Source organism: Spodoptera frugiperda, chromosome 30 (assembly GCF_023101765.2).
Source record: "Spodoptera frugiperda isolate SF20-4 chromosome 30, AGI-APGP_CSIRO_Sfru_2.0, whole genome shotgun sequence".
NCBI lineage: Eukaryota > Metazoa > Arthropoda > Insecta > Lepidoptera > Noctuidae > Spodoptera > Spodoptera frugiperda.
In genome coordinates this window covers 11513661-11532633 of record NC_064241.1, presented here as the reverse complement: position 1 = coordinate 11532633, position 18973 = coordinate 11513661, and the positions used below count along the sequence as shown (strand labels likewise).

The 18973-nt window shown below is 32.6% G+C and overlaps 1 protein-coding gene across 4 annotated transcripts in view; it reads left to right on the top strand.

The window, feature by feature from the left end:
- Positions 1-2218: 2218 nt before the first annotated feature.
- The window catches only part of LOC118269803 (neuropeptide CCHamide-2), a 39020-nt gene continuing 22265 nt past the window's right edge, over positions 2219-18973 (top strand). For 2 of the 4 annotated variants that reach the window (XM_035585121.2, XM_035585118.2), the window contains exons 1-2: positions 2219-2375; positions 15320-15397. In XM_035585121.2, the coding sequence (XP_035441014.2) occupies positions 15328-15397 (70 nt within the window). In that variant the 5' untranslated portion in view covers positions 2219-2375; positions 15320-15327. The remainder of the gene's footprint in view (positions 2376-15319; positions 15398-18973) is intronic. The other 2 variants (XM_035585119.2, XM_035585117.2) reach the window with 1 other exon arrangement.

Genomic DNA, 18973 nt, shown 5'->3' with positions numbered 1-18973 from the left:
GTTTTATTAACATTTTTATGAGTCTTGGTCACTTGAAATAAGCGAGTGTATTATTATTATTATTTGGGTGGTACTTTAAAACAGTAAAACAGTAAATTTTGTTTTTATATTAAAAATAATATTTTTTTATATTAAAAAGAAGTTGTAATATAATTAAGAAGATTTAAAACTGCTTAATTAACTTAATTTTAGTTCTAGTTCAAAGATAAATATAGGCACACGATTTTGAAAAAACTAAGTTAATAATAAGTGCAATGAAATAAAGTAATTCTTAATTAAAATCCGTTACAAAGTTTGGTATCCCTTCATCCCTGTACATCAATCGACCCTGTTTTGTTCAAGGGTGATTTTATAGTCACTCGCATATGAACCTATCCCAAACTGCAAACATCCCTAATCTATTTTAAACCTTATTGCAAAAAATTTTAAGTTGAATATGTATCTGTTAGAAAGGTGTAGGTTCATGTGCTGGTATGTGACCCTTGGGAAGCGGTCAATGGGTAAAAACAAGATCCTACTGATTGGTCTTTCTATGTTAGTAGTTAATTGATACATATTCATATGTATTTTAGGAAATTGTATTTTGAATTAAATAATTTGTTTATTTTTTGTTGTATTTAAATTGTGGAGTATTCGTTTCGTACAACTACATAGTTTCTTATTGATAAATAGAAGCATAATGTGATATTTTTTTTTGTGGAATAGTGGGAAACGAGCAGACTTGTTACCTGATGGTTAGCGATCAGCGCCGCCCATAGACGCCCACAACACCAGAGCAGTCACAGGTGCGTTGCCGGCCTTTTAAATAAGAATGAGCTCTTTTCTTGAAGGTTCGATGGTGAAAAAAATGTACGACGTACAATAAACTACACATTGCACTGTGACAATGCACTTTACACAAGTTAAGTTATATCATTCATGTATGACTGGGTGAGCCTATATTGTCATACAATCGACCCAATTTCCGATTTTGTCCAAATAAAATTTTTCGAAAACTAACACTCAGTAATATTTTGCGTGATCTGGCAATTTAATGATGCCTGCCTGCCTTTTAGTTCGATATTCACGCTTGTGACGTTGCGTTAAATTTGTAAATTAATCGAATTGCACGCTTAAATATTCGACGAATGGTAACGCTTTTAAATTATTTACATCAGCAAAAATATTTAAGTAATTGAAATTATGAATTCAAAATAATCAGCAAATTGTCAGGATCGTTATTCACATTATAATGGGAATACAATTAATATCTTCAGCTTATACTTAGATTTATTCGAAGTAAATTATTAAGATTACTTACAACTTAAAAATAACCAAAAAATACCGAATAAAAACTAACTTAAAATTAATATCTTAAGCTTACAACAACAGGTGAAGCCACGCTACGAAGTACTACGCGCTACGACGCTTGCTACGCGGCTACGAATGCTTAGTAATCACAACGGCCGGCTACGTGTAAACACATCAACGTTGTAATTAAAATGCTGCTCGAGTGCTTCCTAGTCTAATAAAGTGGTAAAAACTACCCACAATCAACTGATTGCATGTTTTAATAACTGACATCAAGTTTGGATGTGAGAGAGACAAACATACATATTGTCGTCTCCTTCCCCCACTGAGGTTGAAATCTGTGTTGCGAGTGGCCGACGAACGTAGGGCGGGAACGTAGAGCGAACAATGTCTAGACAAGACATTGTTATACAGTTTTTGTTTCTTATTATTTTTATGAATTTTCTACTGTTTTTCTTGTGTGATTATATTTTCTTGGCGTCTTTTATTGAGTTGGCTAAGGTAGTTATGGAGCCTCCTAAATCTTGTTGATTTACAACTTGTGAGTATTTTTGAAATTATCCAACAATTAAATGCTCACAACAGTGAAATATCACGTTTACAAAACGTTTTTTAATTTTCGTAAACCTTTCTCTACCTTTTGTCAAGCGAACTAAATTGTCAAGAAAGTATTTTTGATTAAAAAGCCTCTTTCATGTTACCATAATTATGACTTCAAATTCAAGGTCATAATATCAAATATCAACACTAACTAATTCAATTTACACCAACTTCCGTAACTAAACAATAAAATTCCAAAAACACCTAAACGATGACGCACGCTGATTTTCTATAACAACAATCATTCTACATTCACAGGTTTATCAAAAAAGTCCACATTGCAAACAGTTTTAATACCTGCTTACGTCACGCGTCCCACGCAACCCTAGTCTATGGTTCTAAAGGTCTATGGTCGCCGTTTAAAAGCGCGGATCTTTCCCGCCCAAGCGCACTCGTCGCTAAACTTTAGGGGCATATGCCATGCACTGATCACTTAAAGTCTAACTAGTGGTGATATACGAAGTCCAGAATACACTCAGTAAAAGGTAAGGCTTTTGATTTTATTATCGTTTATTTTTTTTAACAACTTTTTTTAATAGGGAATTTTATTTTGAATTCTAATAAACGGGGTGTTTAAAAAAGTTGTATGTTTTTTTTTCTTGTGTACAACTTTAAATCGTTGTGTGTGATAATATTGAGTTATTATAATATTTAAAGGTTCATAGAAAGGTTATTTTTTTCAATAAAACTTACATAAAAGTAACTTTTCTCCCATGAAAAGTTTTCAAAGGTCCTTTGTAAATTGAAAATATGGCTAAAGTTTGCCGGTACAATACCCGCGGTATACAACTTTTAATATTACTAAAAGTGTTTTGATATCACGAAGTGGTTTATGAATTTCCTGGTGTTTGTAGCCAAGTTATAAGCAAAAGCCATCTAAAGATATTGCGGCAATAATCTTCGGTAGTATATTTTAGCGGTTATTTAAAAAAATGTGTATTTTTTAAAACAGCAGTTACCTATTTATAAATTCGTGCATTATGTTGTTTAACTTCAAATATGAGAATTCTTTGCATCGGTACGTAAAGAGTATAAAATTATGTATAATCATTCTGTGTTTAGCAACTTTTTTTAATAAACCATATTCTAAATTTGAATCTTGACTTTATAATGTGAACGTGTCAATTTTTAAATGCGTTCCATTGTATTTACGAAGCACTTTTTAAAAAAAGTATAAAGTTGATGTCATGACGCTAAGTTGAATTTTATTTTTAGTAGCATTAAATATAAGAAGGTTTATCCCAAAGACTTAAAAACTTGACAACAGACTTGGAAAGAAAGAAAAATAAAAGGATAAAAGGTTAGTTTAGCCGTGACTATATATAAGACCCGCATATTTCGAACTTATCGGTAAATAACGGACCTACGTCATTAAGTCTTCTTATTTTCTACTTAACTATCTTTAAATAATAGTAACAAATAATACGGTTAAATTCTTATTTCGAAGTAAAAAACGTTTTTTTTTTCAAATAAGTTACACAATTTTTTTTTTGCATCAAATGTAATAAACAGAACTTTGAATATAATATCGAATCAATGAATGCAAGTGTTATTTTTTTAATATTTTGATAAATGAAAAAATGACATTCCAATTCATAAAATATTAATATTCATAAGTACTTACCATAATTTAGTTATTATAATGTGCTGTCTATTATTTTCGAATACAGATGACATTTCTGTAAAAAATATTTCGTATACACTAGTAAATATGTGTATTAGATTAAAAAAAACTATTGCAACTACGCAAAAAATAGTGTAATAAAAAGAACGAATTAAAAATGAGTATTGAAAATATGACAAGAATTTAAGAAAAACATTGTTTTTAAAATTAAAAAAGACATATAATAAAAAAATCGTTGATATTTGTCACTGAGGTAAGATATTTAAGTGTCTATTATGAATATCTTGTTCAAATAATACTACTCATTCTGGACTGTAAATTAATTTTAACATTAATATTATAATTATTGACGTTAAACAGAATTCGTTAATGATTGTAACTGAATTAAGAATCTCATCAAGATGGAAGTTTTTTAATTTTTTCATTTATTATGCATGAAGTGTCAAATGTCAACGCGTAATTTTTTTACTTGATGTTTTTAAATCCAACCTTATTTTATAAAACAATTTGGAGAATCTCAACACGGTATCTAATTGAAAAATAGTTTGAATTTGAGTTAAAATTATCAAAAACCTACAGAAATTTTATACGGATATAAAACACGAGACTGTTTGATTTAAAAGCCTTGCAGTGATCGCAAATACATTTATAGAACATTATTCAAGGCACAAAATACCTTAATATTTTTATAACAAAGTCCACATTTCCACAAACAAGACTTAAAACAATACAGATATTAAAAATTCTTGCTAGACTTGCATTATGACATTACAACGAGAATGCGTGCACCAGCAAATTAGACCCTAATATTAATACATGCTCATTATACAACGTGCAACAGTTGGCTGCAAACTAAGGGTTGTGTTCTGGTGTAAAATTAAATGCTAGAACATGTAGAGTAATTGTTATTCTTAGCTAAATAACAAAGGGATGTTTTGATAATGTGATAGCATTTTTGAGAATAGCTAGACTATTCTGTAATTATTTTGCCAATTCGAATTATTTGAAGTGAGCTCGATCGCATTCTCACCCGTCATTGGTCGATATTATTCTTATAATCATCGACATGGCGAACTGTGTTCGATTTAGATGTATGTGTCTGGTATAATGGCAATAGGCTCACCTCCATTACATGGGACTCATAAAAATAAATGGTGAAAAGTGGGTAAATATTGTACAGTGGCATTACATGCCGGTATATGCACCTCTGTATTCCTTCGGGGTTAAAAGGCGTGATGATAATATTCAGATATGTTACTAAAAAGGAACATACATTTTTATCACATAACTTATGAAAAATTGTAACATGATTGCTTGCCTGGCATGTCAGTCAAAACCTAGGTCTTTATAATCAGTGATTTAGTATAGAATGATTATAATTTATACCGTAATAACAAACATTTAAGTTATTTATGAATTCCTTTCAAAGCTTCTTTCAAATTCGAAGCAGATTATTTGGAAACTATTCATGGCATTAAGTTAATAACCTATGCATTATTCAATGACTTGATAGTCATTTTTATAGTTGTGTTATCAACCGATCAGTTTTAAAGATGTAGTCGATGTGATCGAGTGCTCTATTAGAGGAATTTGCATTTGAACAATAAAAAAATGAAAACAAGCCGCGCGTATTGTAGTAAGTATTTTTTACTATTGTCTACTACGTTTAAATGGCGAAAAGGACAATGTAATATGCACAATATATAGACTTTTATCTTTTTCTTCCGAGAATAAGTATTCTATTTTTCTGATTCATAAGTCATTCATGTCACAAAATATACAGGGCACCAGTCGCTTGCAATAAAACTAAGTATACGTAATAGATGTCACACTCAGTTTAAATTCGTCTTTCTTGTAATTTAAAGTACCTAAGAATTTCAATTAAAACTTCCGAAAATAGACCCGATCCGAGATTCAATAGCTCTTATACATACTTCGTTAGTATTAAAATAGATTAGGTATATATATTTACAATCGTGCACGAAAAGCTACCCAAAACTCTTCATCCCAATTTTAACTCTAATCACAATGCAATAAAATAGAAAATCCATTAAATAAATTAACAATTTAGAGTAGTTTGAAGTGCTGGCATGTATACCTATGTTTATAAGTGTGAAATAAAGTGCAGTACACACAACATAAGTCCATGTCATATCGTGTTGCAAGTTGCAAGTTTGTATCACAAGTGACGGGCCGCGGCGGGCGATACCGACGTGCTAATTATAATTTCTGCACACAAGACTAGTCTAATATATAATAACTAGTATTATAATCTTGAGAAAAATGCTCCATATATTGTAATATTGTTGCTTATGGAGGAATATCGAGAAAACAGTTGAATAAATATAGGTACAGTCAACTCTCTCGTAATTCAAACCTTCAATAATTCGAATCTCTCTAATACGTCGAAGTTATTACGCGATGCCTAAAAATATATTAATATTTAACACTAAATTAATACATTTTTATACATTTGGTAATTTGAACGAAAAAAGTCATTGCTACGTAACCAAATGGCTCGTTAATCCAATATGCAGTTTTTTAGGTTGTTGGTTGACGCATATTTTCTTAGATATTCTTGGTATTGGAGGAAAATTTAAAAATAAAATCAAATGAATTTACTTGATGTGTCGTACAATAGTGAAGAAATTTCGTACCCCGGACCAGTTAAGAAGTTTAATAAACATTGACTCTACTCTGCATAAAGTGGTTCCCAAATACGCACGATGCGTCGCTTCTTCAATAAAAACGATTGATAGCAATTGTTTTCATTGACGAAGCGACAGTGAAAGAGGTAGCTCTTTCATAACAAAAAGCACACGTGGCTATTTTTGTATGAAAAAATAATAATACTCATACATAATCAATAATTTATACTTACTATTGTAATCTTCGAACACAACACTACCTCCCATTAAAGCCGTGGCAGATACTTTTAGAACAGCTTGTATATTAAATAAGTAGGCACTTCGATAAAATAGGGTTCTTTGCACACAAAAACTTATATTGTATTATGTTGGGATAGAGACTTGAAAAATGATTCATGTGAGGGAGTTTGACGTACGCGTCAGGTGAATATTATTGTGTATTCGTATTTTCTTAATACTTTAAGTGTTTTTTCTTGTATTTTCGAAGTAAAATTTCTATTCATAAGCGGTTTAAAATTTACGAGAAGTAAATATATCAATAGTCTTTAATTTAAAAGATAGATATTTGAGTTATTTATTCATTACATTATCAAATGAAAACAAAATTATTTATTAAAATTAATACACTTATGGAGCATAAAAAAGTAAAGAGATCAAGTTGTACTGAAATAAATAAAAACGGTACATTTTCTAGTTCACTAAGCTGTCAAGTAAAAAGAAAACTTAATACCAAGTGCTTAGTTTACTATTTTAAACAACAAAGTGTTACAGACTATCGTTGGAACACGTCTTAAGAAGAATGGTACATTGCAGGGAACTCTTGGTACAATATTGTTGATTCTGCGTTTAAGTATTTTCACCGTTTGTAATTGTTATAAGGCCCATGTAATAGGGATGAGTCTATTGCCATACACAGTGGGTAAAGTGACAAGAAAACTCACATAACTAATTCGAAGAAGAAAATCTTTTAAAAATCATATTCATAATAATATTCATTTATTTGCTTTCCACTATGTATAGATATTCTTACAGGTAAATTAAGTAAGAATTATGGACCCAGTTTGGGCACAGCAGCAATCGGACATATATTCCAGTAGGTGTACTAAAACAGAAGTAAATCACTGTAGTACAATATTATCTTTCAATTTCAATGTTTATAAAGATTATCTACATGCTATATTAGGAAATTGATCGTATTAAATGTCCGAGACAGTCCACAGCTGGACTATAGGTCTCGTCTCCACGCTCGGACATTGCAGTTTAAAAAGATCATGTGTATCTCTTATAAAGGTCAGGTATATCAGACTCAGAACTGCAAGCTGCCTAGCGGGTTACTGGGGCTCCTGCTCGAAAAGCAGGAGTAGGAATGGGTTGGTAGTTAGCCAGTAAGCCTCGCCCAAGGTGGGAGAAGTCATTGGAAAAAGGTATATCAGAAAACACTAACGCCCGATCTCTGTAAAATATGCACTCCCTAAGTCGCCTATTACAACCCGCGGAAAGACTAACGGTAGTGACAAGCATCTTACTTTACTGTCTCCACACGGCATGAAATCAATACTTAGTTGAAATATTTCAATAATTCCCCACAGAGGCGTCGAGTTTCATTGTTTGGATAGGTGCTACAACTTTTGAAGACGGCCCGTCACAACTTGAAAGTGATAAATGGCTCGAAATTATAATCATTGTAATTGATAAACGTAATCGATATTAGGTAAATGTTAATGTAATTAGTGTTCTAAACTAACGAGAGGTAAAGCCTATTTTAGTTTGGCACCTACTATAATAATTATAACTGATTATTTATAATTTAGGAAACAGAGAGTAAAGTTCCCTAAGAAAACGAGGATCCTCCGACCAGGCGAGGTGATCATGCCTGGCGGGCTTTCTGTCCAACTGTTGTTCGTCGGGATTTTCCATCCACTGAACCACTTCAGTTATCTGGCTGATTTCTTCGGGTAAAGGTTAGCATTGCCATACGAGGAGGCAATACTGTCTTCTAGGAGTATTTTCACAATAGGTCAAGCCTATTTCCCGTAAACCACACAACTACTAATGCGATTATTAGTGTTTGATATCAGCGAAATAGTCAAAATCATACTACATACATAATTAACATGTGAGTTGCTACCATTGATGTATACAACTATGCGCCTGTTTTACCACCTTCATATAAGTGCCCGATAAACTTATGTAACAGATAGTGCATACAAATTACGTTCTTAATTCAAAGTTACCTGATACATAGCGGTTATCCAGACATTGTGAAACAAGTCCTATAAGTATTTTGTTTTTCGCCATAGGAACACAGAAAAAAGTCGCTGTCGATCATGTAAAAATAAGTGAATTCCGTATAAATAGATTGTGTAGCGCGTCACTCGAGAATATCAGTAAGTACCGCCTCGTCATAAAGTGATGAATACTTTTACGACAACATACTCGTAAAACTGATTGAAAGCATTTCTTTCTATGATTTTTATTTGTTTTCCATGTTTTTCCTTTTGCGTCACCTACGCAAAAGAAAATCGTCCCAAAGATAGATTTAAACATTTCCTTCGTAGTGCAAAGTTTAGAATTGTCCACCCTCTCCGGACATTGGTAAGGGGTATGCTCCATGTTTTATATTTGGAACAAAGTGAGACGTTCCTTAAGTTTTGAAAATGATAAAGTTATGTGGTACTGCCCACCAGTAGTTCATTTAGAATTTATATCTCAAATGTTATATGTATACTTTACTTAAACCAGAAGCGGCATATTTGACCATCTTCAATGTAGATCGAAATTAAATATTATGAAATTCACCAGTATTTTAAATAAATATTAAAAATCGCTTTTAGTAAAACTTATTTCAAAAATATGTTCATAGTAATGAGCAACGTCACGCATTTTATCTCCGAAAGGGTAGGGGCATAGATACACAAAGCGGTACAATATAGACGCAACACTTCAAATCGATACATTCAATTACCAATTGTAAAGTCGTTTCTGTTTTTCCTTATCGATACAATTAATAAGCCATTTCAACATGTAAGAAAATAGTCCATGTAAAGTAAATATTTTTTGTAGGTATTTCTAAATCAACATGCAAACATATTTTTTATAAAATAAAAATAAGTCGGGTTTCCTTCACTATAAATTCAAAATGCACGAACCGATTTCCACGGTTTTGCATTCGTTGGAAAGGTCTCGGGCTCCGTGAAGTATATAAGAAATAAAATTCAAGAAAATTTTTTAGAGAAAAGCAGGAAATCGGGGAAAATCATTGGTGGCGAAACGGAGTTCGCCGGGTTTGCGAGTTATTTATACAAATACAAGCTCGCACGTTGATTTAGTATTGAATTGTGAAACGGAAAACTGAGATTCCGTAGATATCAAATTAATTAGGTTCTGCATTCGTTAATTAAGATTTCATCACGCTCGCATTTTTTAGATTACCTATTGTTTTTATTTAATCAAAATTGTTGATAATATTTTTGGATTCGATATTTTAAAAAGATATACTACTACTGTACTACTAGACTATGTAGTGATAAGCACAGAAAGGATTCATGAAATCAGATTTATTAAAGAAGTATACTGAGCGAATGTGAAAGGGATCGGTAGAGCGCACCCAAACGGACATATATCGAGTAGATACGGATACTCGTATATTAAAAAAGGGCCAAATTAAAAGTACGCTGACCCGACGAGCAAGCATGCGAATTGTCCGTCTGTCTGTGTCAGTGAAGCTAGGTGCTTGTTCTATAGTGTAGCTTCGAAATGGAGAAGAAAGAGCAAGAAACTCTAGTTGTAGCAATACTAATTTATTATCTATAGATTATTGAGTAGGAGTAATTGCTGACCTTTTTGCAATTATGTAAGTTATGATAGAGAAGTTCTAAGTTCATCGGTTGTTACTTAACGCTATCAGTTACTTAGCTAAGTTCTTACATAAAACAACTTTAGATTTCCTAGAAAAATCTAGTAAGAGATAAATAAGACTTGGATGATTTTACAAGCCTTTTTTGTGGTATGACGCTTGATATACAGGGTGTCCCTGAAGTGGACGTCCAACAGGCACCAGATGATCGGCAAGGTTCTAACTGTGATCAGAAAAATATAAAAAAAATCTATGTCCTACAGTTTTTAAATAAGGTGGTGGTTTTTTTAGGGTGACTGGTAATTAGTGAACGATATTCAAACACGTGATTGTACTCATGATTACAAAAAACTTTTCCAAAGAAAGTTTTATTTTTATCTCAATAGCGGACTTATTCCGATCGATGTTGCAAACGATGATGACGAAACTATTACTTGTACAATTAATAATTTACAACCGGACACTATACCAAATCATTACTGGAAGTTCATTCAAATACATTGCGATAATTAAACCCTAGTTAGGAGTTTTGATAAAATATTTGAACTTGAAGTGAAGTTAACGAGTTTACATTGTTCAATAACAAGTACAAGTTCAGTTTACAAAGACATGAGACGAGAACTTAGCTTTTGTAGATAACTCGTACGTCTATTGGTGGAGCCATGTGTACTTGTCATCCCTGCCAAGTGTACGACTTCAGTCGTGATATTAGTACAAAAATGATTTTTAAATGTCATTAATTGAAGAAAATGTGACCAATTTCAGTTAGTAGTGTTTCATTAATGCTTGACTAGCTTCCGTCGGTTTTGCCCCCGAGTTCCCGTGAGATAAAAGTATTATCACCCAAGTCAGCTCATGTCCTGTCTGTATACGAAGTTGACGGACAAACATCTAAACATCTTGTCACATTTACAATATTAGTATGATTTTTGAAATGATACAATAATAAGGTACATTGTAGGAATGTTGATAAAAATGCTTGTGTTGAAAATTTAAGATTATGATAATTTTTCTTTGAGTGTTCCAATTTTAATAATGATTTATTCATAGTATCCTGTCATAGAAGATTGCGTGTGCTAAACATAGCCACATAGTGCAGGGATGAAGTTATCGTAAACGAAGTTTAGTTGTAATATAAAATTGAATGTAGTAGACTTCTTCAAAGAAGATAGAACATTGCACAGCTGAAATACATGAATATTATTTTCTGAATAAATCTATCATCTTAAAACACAACACACTCAATTTACCAATACACTAATTACTACCAAAAAGGTCCCGTTCCCATCATATTCACACAAATCGAGTATGTCACGAAGTTTGCGCGGGCCGCGGTCAAACCCGCTCAAGTGTACTAACTGCCGCTAACTTCATTATTAACTTAACGCCTTGCTAACTTAACTTACCGATCTATTAAGTTACATGTGGTTTGCTTAGATCGAATCATGTTATGAGTTTCGGTTATGGTTTTGTTGTTGCATTTTTCTTTGTTATTTTGTTGTTAGTTAACCAGTTATGGGGGAAAATAAGCCAATGAATTTTCCCACCTTGGGCGAGGCGAGAGGGGTGTCAGACTTTTACTGACTAAAATCCACCCCACATTTCCATATTTTCGAGCCGGGGCCCCAGTAAACCCGCTAGGTAGTCCGCAGCTCCGGTAATTCCACAGTTAGGATCAAATTAAGTTTTAGTAGGTATAGTTTTGTACGTATAGTGATGAATAAGAGTCCCGTTGTGATTTGAAACTAGTAGAGCTTTTCTCAATCATTTTCACGTAGATAATCTTCAATTAATTTTGTATGTCTCACGAAGACAGTAATCCACCGTACTCAGAGTAATTTAATAGTTACTTAAACCTTCTACATAAAGAAAGGTTTAAGTAATAATTAAATGGATCTCAGTGCGGTAATTAAGGCACTAAAAATTTAGGCAAATTAAAACCTTTTTGACGTATTATTAATTATTTGCTACTACTCCGACCTTCGAGGCGGTCAGTAGTGATAAGCCCAAAGACAGTTTTATATTGGGTTGGGTTTGCATGAGATTTAAAAGTCAGTTAATTTAAAGATTTAAAAGATCTACGATATGGTATGGTTCTGCAAAGATTTTATGGCGAGACTGACCATAAAAGTTTCTAAAGTCGCCGTAAAATTAATTCTAAATGATTGAATTTTAAAGCGAACTGATAACATATCTTCGTAAGAGATTTAGTGAATACGGTTTCTTATTAGATAGTATTTTTTTTAATGGGTAATCTCTCGTCTGTCGGTACATAAGACATAATAGAAAACACATTGTGTCTCGCGTAGATCTGTGTTCCGGCTACAACGGACTAACAAACTTGAGAATTTGAGGTTGTATTATCGAAATTGTGAAAGAATGAAAAGCTTGTATTTTACCTACTACAAGCGTACCCTTGCTTAAAAGGTTATTCCTATAATTGTAAATCAATGAATGTAGATAAAAATAGTTGATAAAATAAAAAAAAAGCCGCACTAAGCTTGATGGTATATTTCTGACAATAATAATACGTACATACAAAATAAATTTATGATAGTCTCGCAATATTTTTAAGCTCGAAAATTCAGCTCTAAAATGTCAAACATACAGCTACAGCCAATTCAGTGAAGCACGCAGTCGTTCACAGCTACAAAATGTCCGTTAGCAATCTCCACCTAGTGACGTCACACTCCAAATCAACTCGATCCGTTGACACGAAAATTAGTCAAATGCCAATCGAGTAAGTTCTCGAATCGGATTGCGACAAATACAGTCACCGAACGCTTGAACAGATGGACAAACGATAAAATCAATTCTACAGCAAACTGCATGTTCTACAGAATTCTGAACAGAACGCATACCCACAAATCACATTGTCGCCGCCAGGCATCGACCATTACATCTAGACCCTTCATCTGAGTTTACAGGAACAAAGTTGGTAGTTACAGGTATCTAGAGAGTTCAAGTTAGAGTGGGCATGATAACGGTGTCTCCGGACGTCCGGTTATGTGTAACTAAGTTGTTTTCCCGGTGGGAACGTTCTGATTACAGCGCACGGATCGGTTGGCCGGTATTTGTCGGTTTGCTGGGCGTTATACGGATGATAGAAATAGTCTAATGTAGTTAGCCAGTTTAGTTTCAAAAAGAAGTACCTAATTAGGTATTCCAATCTAATTAAACGGAGGAAAACCCTTACTCTTTCAGTATAATGCAAACTATCTATAACAAAATTTAAGAAAACCTAACGTTAAATCACTGAGCCATAAAAATCAACAAAAATTAAAAATAACACTTTATAAAAACAACCCTTATTGTTGAGATTGTAAAATCAACCGTAATCTAATTGAAATACAGTCGATTACATTCTGTTCATTTTCAAATTAAGGTATCCAGACTTATTTGAAAACTCATTCTAAAATATGGTTGAACATTCTCCAACTCTATTGGCTATTAATGATATTCGAATGTTATTTGAATATTTAAATTAGTGTTCCTAATTCAAAATGCGTGGATTGTGGAGTGGTATCAAATATGACGCCATTTTGCATTCATTTTTAAGTTTGTTTATTGTTCTTTGTCAAACGACTTATTATTTGATTAAATAGAAAAATAAAGATTACATATTTACTTTTAGAATGAACTAGAGGATAGGTCTTTTTTTTTTTTTTTTTTTTTTTTTCAGGGGGAAAATCATCCAATGACTTCTCTCGCCAGGGCAAAGCGAGAGGGAGTGTCAGACTCTTACTGACTAAAAACCACCCCGTTTCTTCTCCTGCTTGTCAAGCCGGAGCCCCGGTAAACCCGCTAGGTAGTCCGCAGCTCCGGATAGGATAGGTCTAAAGGCCGGTAACGCACCTGTGCTTCCTCTAGTGTTGCACGTGTCCATGGGCGGCGCTAATCGCTAACCATCAGTGACCGTCTGCTCGTTTGCCCCCTATTCCATAAAAAATAGGCTTTTGGCTGAATATAGAATGTTTTGTCACCCCTTGTACTCTTTCTTCGGAAGGGCTGAATATGAAACATACACTAACATTAGAACTTAAGACCGGATATTTACCATGTTTATTTATGTCGATAAGTTTCGGATATTTCGGCACTGTTGCAGGGGCCATGATCACGGATGAACTGAATATGAAATATACATTTGCCATATTTCATTAAGAAAACATTTCCTAAAGTAAGATTTAAATTAAGACGAAAGTAATCCATAATTTTGGCATGGCGATTCCCTTTGATTATAATTAGCTACGCATTTATTATTTTCCGAAACCAGAAGCATCAAAGCAAGTATTTATAAAGATTCCACGGTGTTGCCAACAAATGAAACAATAGAACCTACTGTTTTGTTAATAATTGTTTGGGGAAGAATTGATTTCTTAAAATTCAGATCGAGCAAAATTAGGTAATTCTATTTTGATTTTTTCTATAACAGAACCAGAGGTTAAGTTATGTGGCAATTAATCTATTCAATATAACTAACAAACAGAGGGTATAACATTAAAATTAAATATGTTAACACAATTTAGAATTTAAAAATAAAGTTTGATTTTATAAATAGAATTTTGAACATAAACCAACAATTAATGGACTTTTCAAATATATTTTTGGAAAAGGAACATTGATTCCCAGGAATTTGAAAATGTGAAACAAATTATTTGATTATTTTTAGCCGAATTTATTTATCCATTTCGGGAAACGATCTCCTCGGTCCAGTGCGGCCCACTCGCCCGTTGGATGTATTTTTTTTTTACTTTTTGAATAATAATTAATCGTCGATTTTTACCCGTCAATTGAAGCTATATTTAATTTTTATTTTACACGGTGAAATAAAATCAACGTAACATTAACGCGGGCGCATTTTTTTTTTATTTTACGTTTCGTTGATGGGTACACAAAATCGGTTGAATATTATTATTCTATTTACATAGCTTTCTTTTTCGATGATACAGAGGTGCAAGGCAAAACGTATATTTTTTTGTTAGATAAGTCTCATTCCCGCAATAGAAATTATTATTAATTTACCAGCGCCCCAGCTTCGCATGCAATGGTGATATATTATGCTTATATTATGCATATAAACCTTCCTCTTGAATCACTCTATCTATTAAAAAAATGCATCAAAATCCGTTGCGTAGTTTTAAAGATTTAAGCATACAAAGGAACATAGGGACAGAGAAAGCGACTTTGTTTTATATTATGTAGTGAAGTATACAGACATATTGGTCAATCATAATATTATAAATGTGTAAGTTTGTTTGTTTGAATGTCTACTATAATTATTTTATTTTCTGTTTGTTGCAGAAACAAAAATGGCCCAAATGTACTTAGCTGTGACCGTCGTAGTGTTGTTGGCGATCTCACACGGCGTCAGTGCGAAACGTAAGTATTTAGATACTAAGCTACATTATATACTTAAATATATAATACCAATGTATGAATCAATGGACCGGGAAATCAAAAATCTACTTTCTATACTTCGGTGAAAATTCCTAAAAAAATATGGTAGCTCAGTCAGTCAACAAATTATCTAAAATTGTAATTTTAAAATGTAAAGAGGTAAGTATTAGTATTAGTATACTTCGGTGAAAATTCCTAAAAAAATATAGTAGCTCAGTCAGTCCACACATTAAGTCAAGTCAATCTAAAAATGTAAAGAGTTAAGTATTAGTATAGGCGTTATTTCAACCTCATTATTTAAACGACGTACAAAAATAATAAAACAGAACATGACTTTTAAACTATTGTATTTATAGTTCAATGCTGTTTAAAATAAAAGATTCCCGAAACAATAACTAGGTCACCGCAGAAACTGATAAATTTCAATACAATCGATAATCAGCCTTAGCACCTACACGATAAACTATACAATTCTGTACCCTTAATACAAGTTTGCTTTACGTTGAACGAGATTGAAACTTATTTTGGATTGGTTCATTCGCGCCGGCCAATCAGTACCCTTAGTACGAGTTTGCTTTACGTTTAAAGTAATCAAAACGAGAACGCGTTCGGCGCACTGATTGGCTGGCTCGAAAAAAGTCCAAAAACCTCGTACTAAGGGTACTAAGCGCCGAACGCGCTCTCGTTTCGTTCTTGTTAAAAGTAAAAAGAACACATACTAAGCCCTCTGCACGATAACTTCAATGTAGGCTGTACATAAACTTTGAATCAACAATCCTGTTTATTCCTACCTCCCGATTACCACTGGAAAGTAAACTAAATTGTTTAACTTTAACCAAAGTTACCAAACTTGCCAAAACTTGCCCCAAATTAAGGCTTAACTCGGAACAAATGAGTAAAAGTCGCGAAGAAAGTACTTCCATCGCCGAATGTACATAGAAGTTACGTTTATGGTCATAATATTGTTCGTAATAGGCTATAAGTCATGTTTATGTTACAGAATATCTATTTTGCAAAAAAAATACGTACCTATGTTCTCAGTAAAAAGATTGAAAAGCTCTTTTGCCTCTTTTCTGGTTAAATCAAAGTATTAATGCCATTATTTGTTTTAAACGCAACCAGTTAAGGTATTTCAGATTTTTGGGTTTGTTATTTCTAATAATATTACGCATGTACAGAATAAAATATAAAATATTATGAATTTAAATTAACAACCTCTTTAGTATGTTTCCTAATTAACTGGCTGTTAAACACGAAAAAATACGAGTTGAAGCCTTTTACAAAACGAAAAAAGAAAAATATTTTTTTTTCTTTTTTAGTGGCGTCCATAATATTTCTTCGACATAAATGGCCAGTAGTTTATAATTTATGCGGTGTTAAAAACTTTTTGCACTAAAAGTTTTATATTTACATAGACTTAATAGCTATGTGAACAGTTATTGTTTGTTTTTAGTTTAAAGTTTTGAATTACCAATTTATTTTGAGAATTTTATCATTTCTTAGCTTATAAAAGAAAAGAAATAAATATAAGTTGAGAATATCTTCAAAATATATGAAGAAAAGTGGTCAGAAGCATGACAATCATATGTCAAAAGGAGGGAACCAATTTAATGTTGAAGGGGTGTAGTAAATGAAGAGAGTTTCTCATCGTCTATGGTACCCTAGAGAATAGACGGGGAAATGTCTTTGGCGGGAAAATAATCATTTTGAAAATCATGAAAAATATTTTGCTTGAGAATGAGAAATAGTAAATAAGAATTAAATAAATTATGTCGTGATAGCCCGGTTGTATAAGTAACTCGCTTCTGTGCATGAGAGTGCGGCTTCGAAACCTACTAACGGGAAAGTACCAATGGGAGTTTTTCTGAGTTTTATGTACTTTCTAAGATTATTTAAACACCACTGACAAACGGTGAAGGAAAACATCGTGAGGAAACTTGGGCTTATAATTTTTAATTGTATGTTTGAAATCGCCAACCCGTATTAAGCAAGCGTGGTGATTAATTCTCAAACCTTTTCCGTGTGAGAAGAGGCTTTTGGTCAGCAGTGGCCACTTATAGGCGGTTAATGAGAAATAAATTCACATTTGCTCATATATAAAAAAAAATGTGTATGGTTTTTTTTGGTTTATACTGTGTATACTATACTACGTAAAGAGCAAAGAGAAAGAGTAATAAAAAGTTTCTTTTTAATTAGGTACGTAATATTTTGTCGGGAAAGTAAGTGTTCGTGGAAAACAGTTTTAAATTAATTTAATAATTTCATTTAAAATATGAATTTTCTAGAAAGTAAAAAATAGACTTTAGACATAAAATTAACACGTTAGAGTAACAACCTAATTAGGAACGTGTTATTAAAAATAGTATTTAATTTAATTTTTAAACGTCGTTGTGTTTTGAGGGAGGAATTATTTTTTACATTAATTATATTATAATATTTTACATGTTCCATATTATTTAATACAACTTTTCGTTATTTAAATTTTGTCGTCGTTAAAATTGAATTTCTTTTCTACCTCACTAATTATTATACGAATTATATTTTTTTAAATACACCTTTTCTTTATTTATTTAAAAGAAATATGAACTTGCACTATGACTTTCTCTTGGATTGTGGGTGCGTTTGTTTACAATACAAACAAACAGTCGCAGTACCAACTGTACAGTTAATAATTATCATTTATTTATCATTTACAGTCCCTTTAATTTCTCATACACTAAGGGTCGGTTCATATCTGACGGAACATGCGTCGCGTATTATCGGTCGCGTAACGCCAGAACAGACAAATGTACCTATAGAAAAATAATTGACCGTTTACACTCAACTGATGATACGCTCGACATATTTTACGTCAGATAATATGAACTAACCCTAAAATACACCGTCCCCTCGCGACACCTACACTTACTACCTCCTAATAATATAACTCAACTAATTTCACGTTTACCAACTTACACTTAGTGACGGAGACGAAATCGATCGACAGTCATTTGTCAAAATTAGTCTGTCACTTTGACAGCACATGTACCTACTTACCTGTGAGGAGGCAACTTTGTACAGAAACAAGTTTGGCACAATGTATTATGTAGCAAGTTCCAACAAGTTCGTCCTGTGCCTACCTCGTATTTTCATTGTTTAATTATTGTATTGTCTGTGTAGAATCAATAGATCTGTAAAACAATATTAGGTACAGTCATCGTCAAAAGTCAATGACCACATTTAGATTTTCAAAATCACTATACATTATATCACCCATAAGTCGGTCAACAAGAAGGACGCCAGTATTGCATGAACTTCATTAAGGATCAAAACTAACTAAACACTACTAGGCAAAGGTCACTGAACACCATATTGTCACAAATTGCTAATCGTTATAATATCCAAAAACATCATAACATTCCAAATACGCATTGTAGTGTCCATTTCTGTTTTCGATTTTGGAAATTTTATTATAAACTCATAGTAAAACTAGTATTACTTAACTTATTTAACTATTTTTAATTAACTTCTGTAAGCCAGAAGCTACAGTACATACAACCACGAAAAAAAAAACCGCCG